Source organism: Sphaerodactylus townsendi, linkage group LG01 (genome assembly GCF_021028975.2).
Source record: "Sphaerodactylus townsendi isolate TG3544 linkage group LG01, MPM_Stown_v2.3, whole genome shotgun sequence".
NCBI classification, from domain to species: domain Eukaryota; kingdom Metazoa; phylum Chordata; class Lepidosauria; order Squamata; family Sphaerodactylidae; genus Sphaerodactylus; species Sphaerodactylus townsendi.
This window is the reverse complement of record NC_059425.1, coordinates 123,227,175-123,240,250: the sequence shown is the minus strand read 5'-3', so window position 1 is coordinate 123,240,250 and position 13,076 is coordinate 123,227,175. Positions and strand designations below refer to the sequence as shown.

The window sequence follows — 13,076 nt, the reverse complement described above, 5'->3', positions numbered from 1 at the left end:
AAAAATATGTGAAGCCTGATGGATTCTCTTCCTTTTGTATCTACTTCCCACTGCATCTACACATGCCACTAGCTTAGGACTTTCATTAGCTGGCAACAAGCTTCTAATGAGCAATGCCCTTCAGGTACATCACAAGTCTCTTAATAGCATTCCAGTCTTTGTTAATTGATGATGTGTTCTTTCTATATAGTAAGCCAACTGCTGAACTAATGTATGGTTTAGTCGGTGTGTTAATGGAAAGAAGCATACACAATGCTTAACAATATACATTGTAAACAGGTAGTTCTTGCATGTTGTCTTGCTGCTTCACATAGTTCTCTTCCATGGGAATTGATGCTGAATTGGCTTCTTCCATTCTCGGGAATGTTATCAATCCCTTTATCTTTTTCTTTTGGTTGATGAGAAAACTTCAATCTTCTTTCTGCACTTGGATGCCTAGGTAATGTTGAATGTTTCCTAGTTGTTTGATTTCAACTTGTTTGTTTAGATGATTCACTTTTTCTTAGCTGACATGTGGATACAGTCAGACATATGACAGACATATGGATACAGTCAGACATATGACATACAGTCAGGTCATCAACATAAACAAATGTAAGGCAACCCAAACCAGATTTTTGGGGGGGGGGGGGGCAAATGCTCATATGGGATGGCAGAGAGCCACAGCGATGTGTTTGCCCTCTCCACTTGCACATAGGAAATCCTTGCCAGAGGAGGGGGGCAAAGTCACAAGCAAATGGCTGCCCCTTAGTTCTACAGTGACAGAACTCAGCAGTCTGGGCCACTGCAGAACAATGCCAACATCTGCTCGGATGCTTGTGTAGTAGGTGGTGCATTCCAGGTTGAAGTGTGATGTTTGTTGGTTTCCATAGGTGTTCTAGTCAGGATTGCTGGCTCTCAGACTTTTGGAGTTAAACCAAATGAAACTTCAGTGTAAGCCACCATTGGCAATGGGGCAATTGGACAGTGGGAAAGATTTCAAGTTTTCCTCCCTTCTGTGCTGCCTGAGGCCCCTTTAAAGGCAGAGTGGTGATGCCTTCTCCATACTACCTCTGGCTGCTGCAGCACTCCCCCCACCCCTCCATTGGATTGCACTGTAAGTACATTTGCCATTTTTGTGAGTGCTGTATAAGCAAGGATCATATTTACTTCTCTTAAAGTTTGCCTGAAGTAGCATCTAATTCAGTTTTATGTTCCAAACTCTAGATGTTTGTTTGAGTGCATAAAAGCTCCTCTGTTGTTTGAATACAAGTCTTTCTTTGCATTTCTAAATGAAACCAAGAAGTTACTACATGTAGATGTCTTCCTCTAGTTCTTCATGCAAGAATACAGTCTTGACAACGGGTACTCTGCTCGGGTGCAATGCGTGTACTTCCTGCCAAGGTCTATGTGCCTTAGTCTCCCTCGGACCTCTAGCTCTTAGCTTCCCTGATCTCCTGTCTGTGCCTTGACTTTGTACTGACTTGATCAAATCTTTGCCTGCCCTGACCCTGGACTGTCTTGACTACACCTTTGCTTGCTGCCTGCCCTAACTCTAGACTGGTTGACCATGCCTCAAATGCTGCCTGCCTTGACTCTGGCTCACCCAGCCACACTCTAGCTCCTGGCTGTCTGCAGCACGGGGGCCTGATATGACTTGGAAGAGCCATGGAGGATATCAGGTCTGAGACTAGACTGGAGGCATCATCTTCTACATGGGCATTGACATCCCCAAGACCAACAGTCTAGGGAACTCCAAGGCCCAGGCTGCCTCCACTTTCAGCTAGTGTGTTGGGCAGACAATGCACTGACCAGATAGCCAATCTCCTCAGTGCCCCACACAAGGACCCACACATTTAATACCTGGAATTTCTGAGGTAGGAAGTGGCCTGAAAGAGAGAGTCTTCTGTGGAAGCACCACCACTCCCCCAACCCCGCTGTGTCCAAGATTGATGGAAGACAGAAAAACCAGGGGGTTGGCAGTTCATTCAGAGCAAGTGTTTCACTATCCCTCACCCAGGTGTCCATTAACACATGCTAGGGCCACTTTATGCTCTAGAAAGAAGACCTGCAGAGTTTTGTTCTTATTGTTGATGGACCTGGAATTGCACAACTTCAATGTAGGAGAAGAGTTAAACTTCCTGGCCTCAACCTGGTGTATCTTGGGATAGGCCAAAGAGCAGAAGAGGTCCAAGATCATCTGTATCTCCAATCTTTTCTCTGATTATGGTATATCTTCTCCCATCACCATAACTCTGTTGTCTCTCAATATATCAATCACTCATAATGAGATTTTTTCACATAGACAAGACAATCCAGACTGTTTCTGCATGATGGTGAGATAAATTACCCCTGCTGTGGAAGAGCAATGAGCAGGGCTGAGATAGATGGAGATGAGTGCACACCCTGTCCCAATGAAGCTTTCTTCTCAAGATTAAAGGGAAAGCCTTGTGAGCCCAAAGTGATGTGCTTAGAAAGAGCATGATATTGTGCGGAATATCCTTTAAAAGCATGGGCATGCTGTTTTCACTTGATAAACAATCCCCATGCAGAAGCAGCTCCAGTGGAAAATGACTGCTATAGCACGAATAATCCGTGATTTTATGGATGCAGCTAGGTTGTGATCTAAGTGTCCAGATACTGATGACCAGGGTGGCTTGTGGACATGGGTAGTCTGAGAAACCATGGTGAAAAATACAGAACAATCAGCATTTTACATCTACATAAAGACAAACCTGAAAGGTTAATGTCAACGGGGGAAAAGTCAGATGATCTGCTGCTGGCAATAAAGATGTCTTTGTTCAAATATTCATCAAAATAGATTTTAACGTAGATTGTAAATTTATATTTTTTGTTACAAGCAGATACAACTTTGTCCATCTGTTCCATAACAATCCAGCATCTACTTGCTATAAAGAAGTTGGTTGCCTGCCATTTGAGTGTTCAGGAGCTTTAAAAATACACATAAAACTCTTCCCGTAGCAAGAACCTATGCCATTTGTAAGCTAATTCAATCATGAGATCTACGCATCACAGAATTTATTCTCTGATTTTAGCTGCAAGTAGATTTTGATTGAGAGCTGTGTGTTTTAACAGTAGGAGCCATACATAGTAGAAAGTCTCCCTTGTAGAAATTTTGCCTTAATGTACGAATCTCTCAGTGCTAATGAAAAACAGAAAGCCAGATGCGTTGAGTGTTACAGATTGCCAACCTCACCCTCAAAGCCTGAAGCCATCAGTTACTAAAGGATGTCCTATTTTTGTTTTCATTCATCAAGAAACAACATCACTCAGATTCACTCCTGAACATGCTATTCTTACATACTTGGTGACCAAAATGATAGCATTCAGCCAGACTCCATAAATAATGAATGTTCAATACAATGTCTATCTTTTCCCCCTATATTTTCTCCCAAGTTGCCAGCAAATATAATGCCTTGCATATACCAAAAGGAAATGCATCTTTGTCATATTGTACTGAAACAATTATGTAAAATACATCACAATTTTCATGTTGCTGCAACAGTTGAAATATGAAAGATGTGCCCCAACTCCAATTATAACATTTCAGTATTACTCAGCAAATCTTTAATGGCGAGGAGTGGCAGATTTCCAGGAGGTGCAGGGGAACTCCCTCCCCCAAATTTCATTTCCTACTGCCACACTGGTGTTTGGTGGGAATTTTTTTCTTTGATTTGCTGTTGGCCTGATGTTGTTATGTCATGTCCAGATTTTTATTGTAACCCCGCCTTAAACCATGGTAAAGGGTAGGGAATAGATGCAAACAAACAAACAAACAAATGTGGTATCATCACACCAACAGTGACTCCCACTGGTTGCCAGACAGCTGCCAACAAAAGAACCATAAATCCTGATACTACAACAATTATAATGGCTACTAATCTGGTCCTGAACTCAGTTTAAAATATTTGTTTTGTCCTTTTACATGTCTTGCAGCTGAGGTTTCTTAAGGACTATTTTCTCCTCTACTTTTCAGCTTTGGAATTAAAATAGCAAAGGGAGGCCCACCCATCAAAGAAGCTCATCTGGAGGGCACATGATAGTGGACTTTTCAATGGCAACCCCACAATTATGAAACTACCTCCCTAGGGAGATGCACCTGGTCCCCTCAGTGTCAATCTTCAGGAGGAAGTTGAAAACAGCTTTAGATAAGACTAAATTTGATGGGGTTTGGTTTATTATTGATTGGCAGTTCTACGTGGAGTTTTTAAATATAAATTGTGACCTTTTATGTGGTTTAAAATTTGCTGTTTCTTTTAAATGTGTTTTTAAAATCATTATATTGTAAGACACCTTGAGTTCTGCAAGACAGGAAGGTAGCTAATAAATGTTTTAAATAAATACATAAATGATGGCCAGAATTCGCTGCATGCATAGTCATTGAACAAGCAGCCTACAGGATGATCACCAAAGGCAAATACCAACTAGAAAGAGACACGTGAGCAAAATCCCCTACTATGTTTGATAGTGCTCTTAATACTCTATAGAAATTATACAAAAGGATATATTAAAAGAACTGGAAAAGAATGCATACCTTATAGCCAGGTTTTCTTCCTCGCTTCTTAGGTATCTTCACGACTGGCAAGGGACCAGTTGGTGCCGAATAAAGATTATGAACAGTCATTTTCATAGGAGCAGAATGGAGCGGGGGTCTTCCTCTTTTTCTTCCTGGTATTCTGGGAGACTGCATGTCAACAGTATCCAGTCTTGGTGGCAGTGATGGCAAATGATTCATAAGCACAGTGTCTGTAATGTTAAAAAAAGAAGTATAATGAAAAATGAAAAATACACAGCCAGTTTTCTTTTCCTTACAATCAACTGGAAATGTATAAACATTGTAACAGTATAGATATTGCAGATCCTCGTAGTCTGGAAATTATATTCAATCTACAAAGAGTTTTTGTTCATTAATGTTGAATGTCATGACTATGTAGATAGCATTGCTGTTGAAAAACATGCAACAGGCGGCTTAAATATTTAGGAAATCAAAGAAACAAATTAAAAAGCTTTAAAAGGGACCTACCCCGTTGCTTTAATAGATAGGACAGTCAATTAAAATCATGCTGCTATTAATATTCATCCCCCTCCCCCAATCAGTTTATGTAAGCATGAGAAGGGGAGATCCTTTTCATTCATCGTCTGTGGTTTCCTGCTTTTTGAAATGCCACTAAGAAAGGTGGAATAAGATACTTAGGGCACCTGAATAAAACAGGCTTCATTTCTATCATGTAAAATACTGTACAGTCTTCAAGCCTGGAAATCTGACGCCTTTAGTAAGGCAAAGGACATAATTTGCTGGCTCTTACTGTGTAGCAGAAGAAGAAAAATGCTGCAACTACATCCGTCCAGATGTTATACTCTCTAAATACTTGTCTTTTTTCCCCAGACATCTAAGCACTTGCTAAGGATACTCAATATTTTTTTAAAAAATGCATGTAAGAAGTCTCCCAGCAATAAATTATGTAATATTATGTTGTGTTGTGTTTTAGATCAGGGGACCCCAATATTTTTCAGCTTGTTGGTACCTTTTGAATTCTGATTCAGGATGGTGGTCACAAACACAAAATGACTGCAATAGTAGGCAGAGCCAGCTACAACATGGTTGCAACACTAGGTGGACGAAATCACAAAATGGCTGCTGCAGGAGATGGAACCACCCACAAAAAGTCAGGTTATATATAACTCTAATAGAAACTTTTCAACATTTCATGAAGAAGCTCTAACAGGATACCTTTTAATCTACGCAGCCAATCATAAGCCTTCTAAGCAAAAGCCCGGCCTGGCCCTGCTCACGTTCTAAAATTACATATTGGGTACAGAAAAGGTATATATGGGCTCCATACACCCATGGGCATCACCTTGCAGACCCCTTTCTTACTTTACTTTTATTTAATGTGTACCCTGCACTACACCAGCCAAACACCAAGCTCAGGGCAGCTTACAACTCATCAATACAACATTTGCAAGTCAAATTTCAAACATAGTTAATATAATACAAATAAAACAGTTAAAATGACTCAAGTAAATCAATAAACTATCTAAATATACACAAAATGATATATACACAAAATGATACATACACAAAATTGATACAAATGGGGATATAATCTGCATAATTCCCGCTACATCCAATGCAGCTCATCCACCCACTCAACTCAATTTACTTGATGAGAAAGAGAGGAGAGAGGGGGAGGGAAGGACAAAAAGGGAAGGAGCAGAACAAGTTAAGGGACGAGAAGTAGAGGGAAGAGAGAGACATGAGGAGAGAGAGACATGAGGAAGGCTGGAAAGGTTTTAGTAATTGGGGACAAATCAATTTCCCCACTTTGTCAACCAGAAGTCTCCAACCTTGCATGATGCACAGACGGTTCCACAAAGGTCACTTACTTACTTTATTTATTTATTTATACCCGTCCAACTCCTGCCCTGTAGATCACTCAGTGGCTCTCCCAAATGCCAATGGGAACTTGGTCAAACTCACCAGGAGCCCCCCTGATGGATGTTAGTCAGTCCTTCCATCAAAGTTTTACTTCCTGCTTTTGTGATCTAGTAGTGTCAACACAACTAATTGGAGAGATGGAATAGAAGGTACCCATTGGTGAGCAGCACCCAAGTTGCCTTGGGAGAAGGAAATTGACTGTGAGGTCATTTTTGTGGCGGCAGCATACATGAATGGCAAAAAAAGTGCCACATGCAGATCAGAAATTCTCTACTTCACCCTCTCTAAGTGCTATTTGTCCTGTTTGATTGCACTGTTTGTTATATCGTACTGTTCTTATCACAATATCTTAATCATGTAGTCTCAGTGAGAAAGGCAGACAATAAGCGAAGAAAATAAATCAATTAGAAAGGGCTTTTCTGGCAGTCCAGATCCATCAGCAAAGGAATATAAAATACTGACCAATAATTAGTCCCTCTCTAAGAATGGGGCATGAATTTGAGTCACTGCTTAATTGCAGTGACTTAAATGATTTTTAAAGTATGTACTTATTAGCACTGAGTTTGAATTAGATGATTAGATCAGCCTTAAATTTGCAAAGGAGCAAATTCTGCATCCGAAGGAAAGGTGGCGTGGCATAGCCTGATCTCATCAGTTCTCAGAAGCTAAGCTGGGTCAGTACTTGAGAGGAAGATCTCCAAGGAAGACTCTGCAGAATAAGGCAATGGCAAACTACCCCTGTTTAATCACTTGCCTTAAAAGCCTTTTGCTGGGGCAGTGGCGTAGTGCCAAAGCGATAGGGGGTGCGATGCCCTGGGCGTGCACTGCAGAGGGATGACTGGGGCATGGTGGGGGCATGGTAGGGTGGGGGCGTTCCGGGGCAGGGTGGGTCGCATCATGGCAGGGGTGCAGGGTACGTGTGTGCCCCAGGCACAGTTCCCCCTCGCTCCACCCTTGTGCTGGGGTCACCATAAGTTGGCTATAACATGACAGCACTTTACACACAAAAGGTCTGTATCAGTGATTTCACCAGTTTTCAGAACGTGTTGCTGAAAGGTGATCAGTTTATTAGTTCTGTGCCTAATTTAAAAACAGCTCACAAGCAGAAGTAGTTGCTCAGTTGTGTTTTTTAATCTGAAGAAGTAGCCTTTAAAATAGAGCTTCTAGTTACTTACTGCCATGCCTTAGTGGTGGCAATGATGGCAGCCTATTAGAGTCATATAGAAGCAACCTGTTCAGTAAAATATCATAGGACCTCATTAAACTTCTGATTCAGTTTTATGGAATAATGGTTTCTCTGTCATTAGATTAACAAAGTTAAGGGGCCTGTCCTGCGCAGAACAAGAAATTTTATATGCAAAAGATAATACTTGAAAGAAGGAGAATTCCTTTCATGTTACTGAGTCTTAGGAATGTGAGAGTGCTATGTAAATTAACCTGTAGCATTAATGGCTTTATAGATTTTTTATAACATTTGCAAAAGGTCAAGATTGTGGAGCTGTAAATGAGTCATATTAACTTTCTGCAGTAGCTTGTATTAATCTTTCACTCTTCTTTCAACTGTGATTCAAAGTATGGACTCTTAAAGGTGGAGGTCAGAACCAAGGCATGAGCTACAGAAACCCTCTGAATTGGCCACCATGCAACACTGTAAGAAAAACTCAATGTCAAAACACAAATCTTTGATAGCTACCACTAGTAGTAAGAATCTCTTGTTGATTTCTCAATGCCTGTATATATAGATTTCCAGTCCTTGAGCAAACTACAAAATGGCTGCAAAATGAAAACCACGTTAAACTGCTCCCTATGGCAGATATCTCCATATGCCAAATTTTTATGTGAGATGTCACGTGGCATGGAAACCAGTTTCCTTTTCTGACTGTTTGCAGTTGCATTGGAAAGTTTCCTGACACATAAGAACATAAGAAAGAGCCTGCTGGAACAGACCACGGTCCATCTAATCCAGCACTCTGCTACTTGCAGTGGCCCACCAGGTGCCTTTGGGAGCTCACATGCAGGATGTGAAAGCAATGGCCTGCTGCTGCTGCTGCTCCCGAGCACCTGGTCTGCTGAGATTTGCAATCTCAGATCAAGGAGGATCAAGATTTGTCAGGGTCCCCCTCCAGAGTACCGCGGGGGAGCCCTGATGCCTTCCCTCCAAACCCTACCCGGGGTTCTTGTTCCCGGCCTCACCCCTGTTCTAGGGAGGGGTGGTCAAACAGTGGGGCCTAAACCCCCTCAGGGCCCGCCTGGCCTCTCCACACAGTTCCCCTTGGAGAGCCTGTTCCTCCCACAGGACTCCCCTTTGTTTCCCCGAGGGAGCTTGTTTGCTCCACAAGTCTCCCTGTCACAGAACTGGGGGGGCCTGTTCTCTCCACAGGCCTCCCCCACTCCCCTCCTGTCCCTCAGCTGGCCCTTCCCAACCTCTCCTTCTCCTTCCGCTCTCCAGCCCCTCTCTGCACACCCTTCCTTCTGCCTCCTGTCCCACAACTCTCCCAGCTGCTGCTGTTCTTCTCCTTTTATCCCCTAGCCGCCTCCCACACTCCTTAAAGGGGCCCTCTCCTTGCCCGGCTCTACCTTCCTCCCAGACCTCCGGGCCCGCCCTGTCATGCAGGACGAGCCCGGGAGGGCCGCATCGCCCGGCGCCGTCGGTGGGCCGAGCCGAGAAAGTCAGCGAGGCGCCCTCCGCAGGGGCGGCCGGCCGGCAAGTCCAGGCAGCGCCGAAGCGCGGCGAGGCGTGGCTCCCTGGAAATGCGCCCGAGGCGGAAGCCCGTCCGGCCGTCCGCGATGCGCTGCCTCCCCCCCCCCCCTCCGAGGCGGGACTGGCGGCGCGCCAGGCTGGTACGGCTGGCGGGCCGGAGCCTGCAGGAGCGTCCAGGCGCCCACAGCGCCGCCCGGAGAACTCTCCCGCCCTGACTTGTCTGCAGCAGCCACAAGCGGCCCTCGGCCGCCCAATCCCAGCCGCTGGGGAGGCGTCGAGCGACGTCTTGGCGAAGCTGACCATCGAGAATCCCGTGGCCAGCGGCGGCGGTAAGTCCGGGAGGGGGGGGCTCGCCGCTCCCGGACAAGATTGGTAGCCAGAGATCAACTTCTCCTCCATAAATGTGTCCAAGCCCCTTTTAAAGCGATCCAGGTTAGCGGCCATCACCACCTCCTGTGGCAGCATATTCCAAACACCAATCACATGTTGTGTGAAGAAATGTTTCCTTTTATTAGTCCTAATACTTCCCCCCAGCATTTTCAATGTATACCCCCTGGTAACTTCTAGTATTGTGAGATAGCTCCTTGCTCTGCTGAATAGAAAAACTGCTGAATAGGAAATATCACAACACAGACCAATGGAATGTATTCTGCTCTTGGCTCCCATTTTGCATCTACTAGCCCTGCAATAAATTTTACTAATTTCCAATTTAACCTTTTTTGCCCTTTATTTTTAACTAATAAAAAGTAAACATAACAAGACTTGAACAAATACAAGCATAACAAACATCCATGCAAGAGTATGCTGCACATACTTTCTGCCCTTGAGAAAACTATAAAATGTCTGCAAAACAGAGACCTCATTAAACTGCCACCTTTGCAAGATATCTCCAGTACTTCAGTACTGGAAAGAAAGCTTCTATGATTTCATTTTCCAGTTTCGCATCAGATTGCTATTAGGCAGTTGGTTTTGTAACTGTTAACAGGTCCCAGATCTTTTGATATCATTCTTGTTCGGTAAGCATTTTTGTACTTTTTAGTATTTTGCCTGCAATAGTTAAAATATAAAATCAAATGACTGCTTCTGTGTTATCATTTTTAACATACCTATTTCCAGTCACCTTGTGTGTACTATGCATTTTCCATGAATGCATTCAAACAAGCATTTGAAGGAATGGCAGCCTTGGTTTTTCATTGTTTGAAGGTTTTGTCTGCAGGTTTTGACATGAGACCAATTTACAAGAAGAACATGACTCATTATCTCCTGGCACAAGCTAGATGAAGATATTTAGGAGATACTTCAGTCTCAGCACACATCTATGATATATCTGAGCATTCAGACATGGGTCTCAGGGTCAGCAAATGTACCCAGGGATACCATCAGGACACCATCCACCACTACAGCTGTTCATATACAGCACAAATATTTGTAATACAAGTATGGCATGTGAGGGTATGATTTTGTGAAGATTGGATGAAATTTACTTTCAGTGGACCTTGCATTTTTTACCTCAGTTGTTTTTACTTCTTTTTAAGTAACATGGAACTTGTACAAAGGAAAATGGACAGATATGTAAACCTAGCAAAGGCTAAATAAGATACACTTATGATTATGTGATTAACTAGCAATGTATATACCTGTTGAAACCCAACAGAGAGCATCACCACACTAATGCATCCGTAGATTTCCTGCAAGGGCAGAATCGTGAAGCATGGCTCATGTAGACAAGACAGTTATGAATAATTAACTGAGAGAAAGGTCTCCTACTGGGACAAGCTATTTCAATTCATGCTTTTTTATTTTGTGAAAACTAAAAAATAAAAGCAGCAGCACATAGTCACAGCAGGTAACTGACAGATACGAGCAACATTTGAATGACATGTATCTCTGTAAACCAAAGCGAGCTGGTTCTTGTTATGAATTGTTGACTTGATGGCAGTGACAAAGAGCGAGAAACTTAATTCACGAATTGACTCCATGCAGCTTTCCCACTCAGCCTGCACACACCTGGTTCATGCTCAGTTAGTACTTGCCTTTCACGGTCATCATTTTATGGGAAGTTAATTGTTTTGGTTGAGCTTCTAGTGAATCAAAGCTCAGAGTTTTAAAGTATGTTTTTCTTACACTCATTGATTGTGCCTCAAAGGAGCCATAGTTATCTGGGAAGAAATTTCCCCAAATCCATTAGGACCTTAAAATTAGTACTGACTATATCTGCTCATTTCCTCACTTCAGGGAAAAAGAAGAATGGAAGGAAATGGGCCCTTAGTGTCATTTCACAGAACATTTTTTAAAGCCAAATTCACCAGTAGTGACACTTTGCTGCCCTTCAGGATATGTTTCTTTAAAGTATGACACTCCAGTGACAGTTGGAAGAACAGTAGCTGAAGATGCCTGTAACTCAGGTTTGGTTAATGAGCCAGAAGAATCTTTGTGAGGATGAGATCCAAAAGAGTGGAAATGACCAACTTCTCCTCCAGTGGCTTTATTTTTCTTCATTTGGGCAGACATTTTTGTTGAAAATGAGCAGCCTATGGCAATGAACTTATTATATAAGACTCTACTGACAAGAAAGATGCAGATGAATTTTTTTTAAAGTTAATATATGAGAAATGTAGAGGACAAGGTTGTCTGAGTGTCAGGATTTGCCAAGTAGAGAATTGCGGACAGAATTCAGATATGAAAAAGTAAAGACTGAGCAGATGACTAGCAGTGCAATCCTAAGCAAAGTTCCTTCTAGACTCATTGACTTCAGAGGTAAATATTTAATAAATATTAAACCACTGATCTTTGAAGAAGTACTTCTGGGAACAACTGTCAAATGCAGATTCCAACTATCTGAACAATATTATATATATGAAATTCTTGTCAGGCTCCTATAGCCTGATCCTAACCCCTAGCTCCCTTAGGATAGTGACTAAGCATTGCACATCTTCAAGATACATAGCCCATGTAGTATCTGAAGCTATCATTGATGCGCCACCCTGGTATAACCCCTTTGCCAGTACTGAGTTGGGTGGTGTCATAAACATGCCATGGGCACAGCAGGAATTAGTCAGTTTCCTAAGCCCCTCCAGCTTTGGGCATACCCCTGATGCCAGCAGAATGTTATGCCTCCAAAAATCCTGGCAATCTCAAAAACATCACATAGACAAATGCAAAGGTGTGGGGGGAGTAACCCCACCCCCCCTCCAAACACAGGCACAGCATAAAATATTAACTAAATCTGCAGCCAGTCTCATGCTTAGGAGGGTTTTGAGGACAGTGCCAAAATATTTCTGGGGTGTCACATCATGGTAAATAGCTTATATTTAATCACCATTTTGCAGTCTCTTCCATTTACATTATGGTCAAACTGCAGTCTGTCAGATTACAGATTTAAGGATATGTAGCAATAGCCAGTATGTGGTTAAACCATCTTCTGATGCTGTTGCTCCTCATGTCCTGTTTCTGTACTATCCATGCACTAGTTTGGCTATTTGTTGCCTTTCTTAGTGGCACTGCACCAGTAACTATTTAAATTCAATCTACAGCTGCCATTTTGCTAGTTGGTATGCAATTGGATGTATTCTCCCAACTACTTCCAGGTTAGGGATGCTAGCCTCCTGGTGGGACCTAGAGTTCTCCTGGAATTACAACTGATTTTTAGATGACAGAGGTCAGTTCCCCTGTGGAAAATGATGGCTCTGGAGGCTTGATTCCATGACTGTATACCCTGCTGAGCTCTCATTCCTGCCCAAAACCTGCCTTGTCAAGCTCTGCCTCCAAAATCTCCAAGAATTTTCCAACCCCAAGTTGGCAACCCTATACCAGGTATATGTCCTGTATTCCCTGTTCCTGGTGAAATGCCCATATGATATTGAATGGCTGTTCTTATAGTTAGTAGTGCTCATGAGTAAGGCAACAGCTTACTACAAGATTCACGTTGACACCCGG

General features: G+C 42.8%; 1 protein-coding gene across 2 annotated transcripts in view; it reads right to left on the bottom strand.

The window, feature by feature from the left end:
* The window catches only part of SCML4 (Scm polycomb group protein like 4), a 101,378-nt gene that overhangs the window by 42,775 nt on the left and 45,527 nt on the right, over positions 1-13,076 (bottom strand). For both annotated transcript variants that reach the window (XM_048493318.1, XM_048493327.1), the window contains exon 2: positions 4,535-4,746. In XM_048493318.1, the coding sequence (XP_048349275.1) occupies positions 4,535-4,735 (201 nt within the window). In that variant the 5' untranslated portion in view covers positions 4,736-4,746. The remainder of the gene's footprint in view (positions 1-4,534; positions 4,747-13,076) is intronic.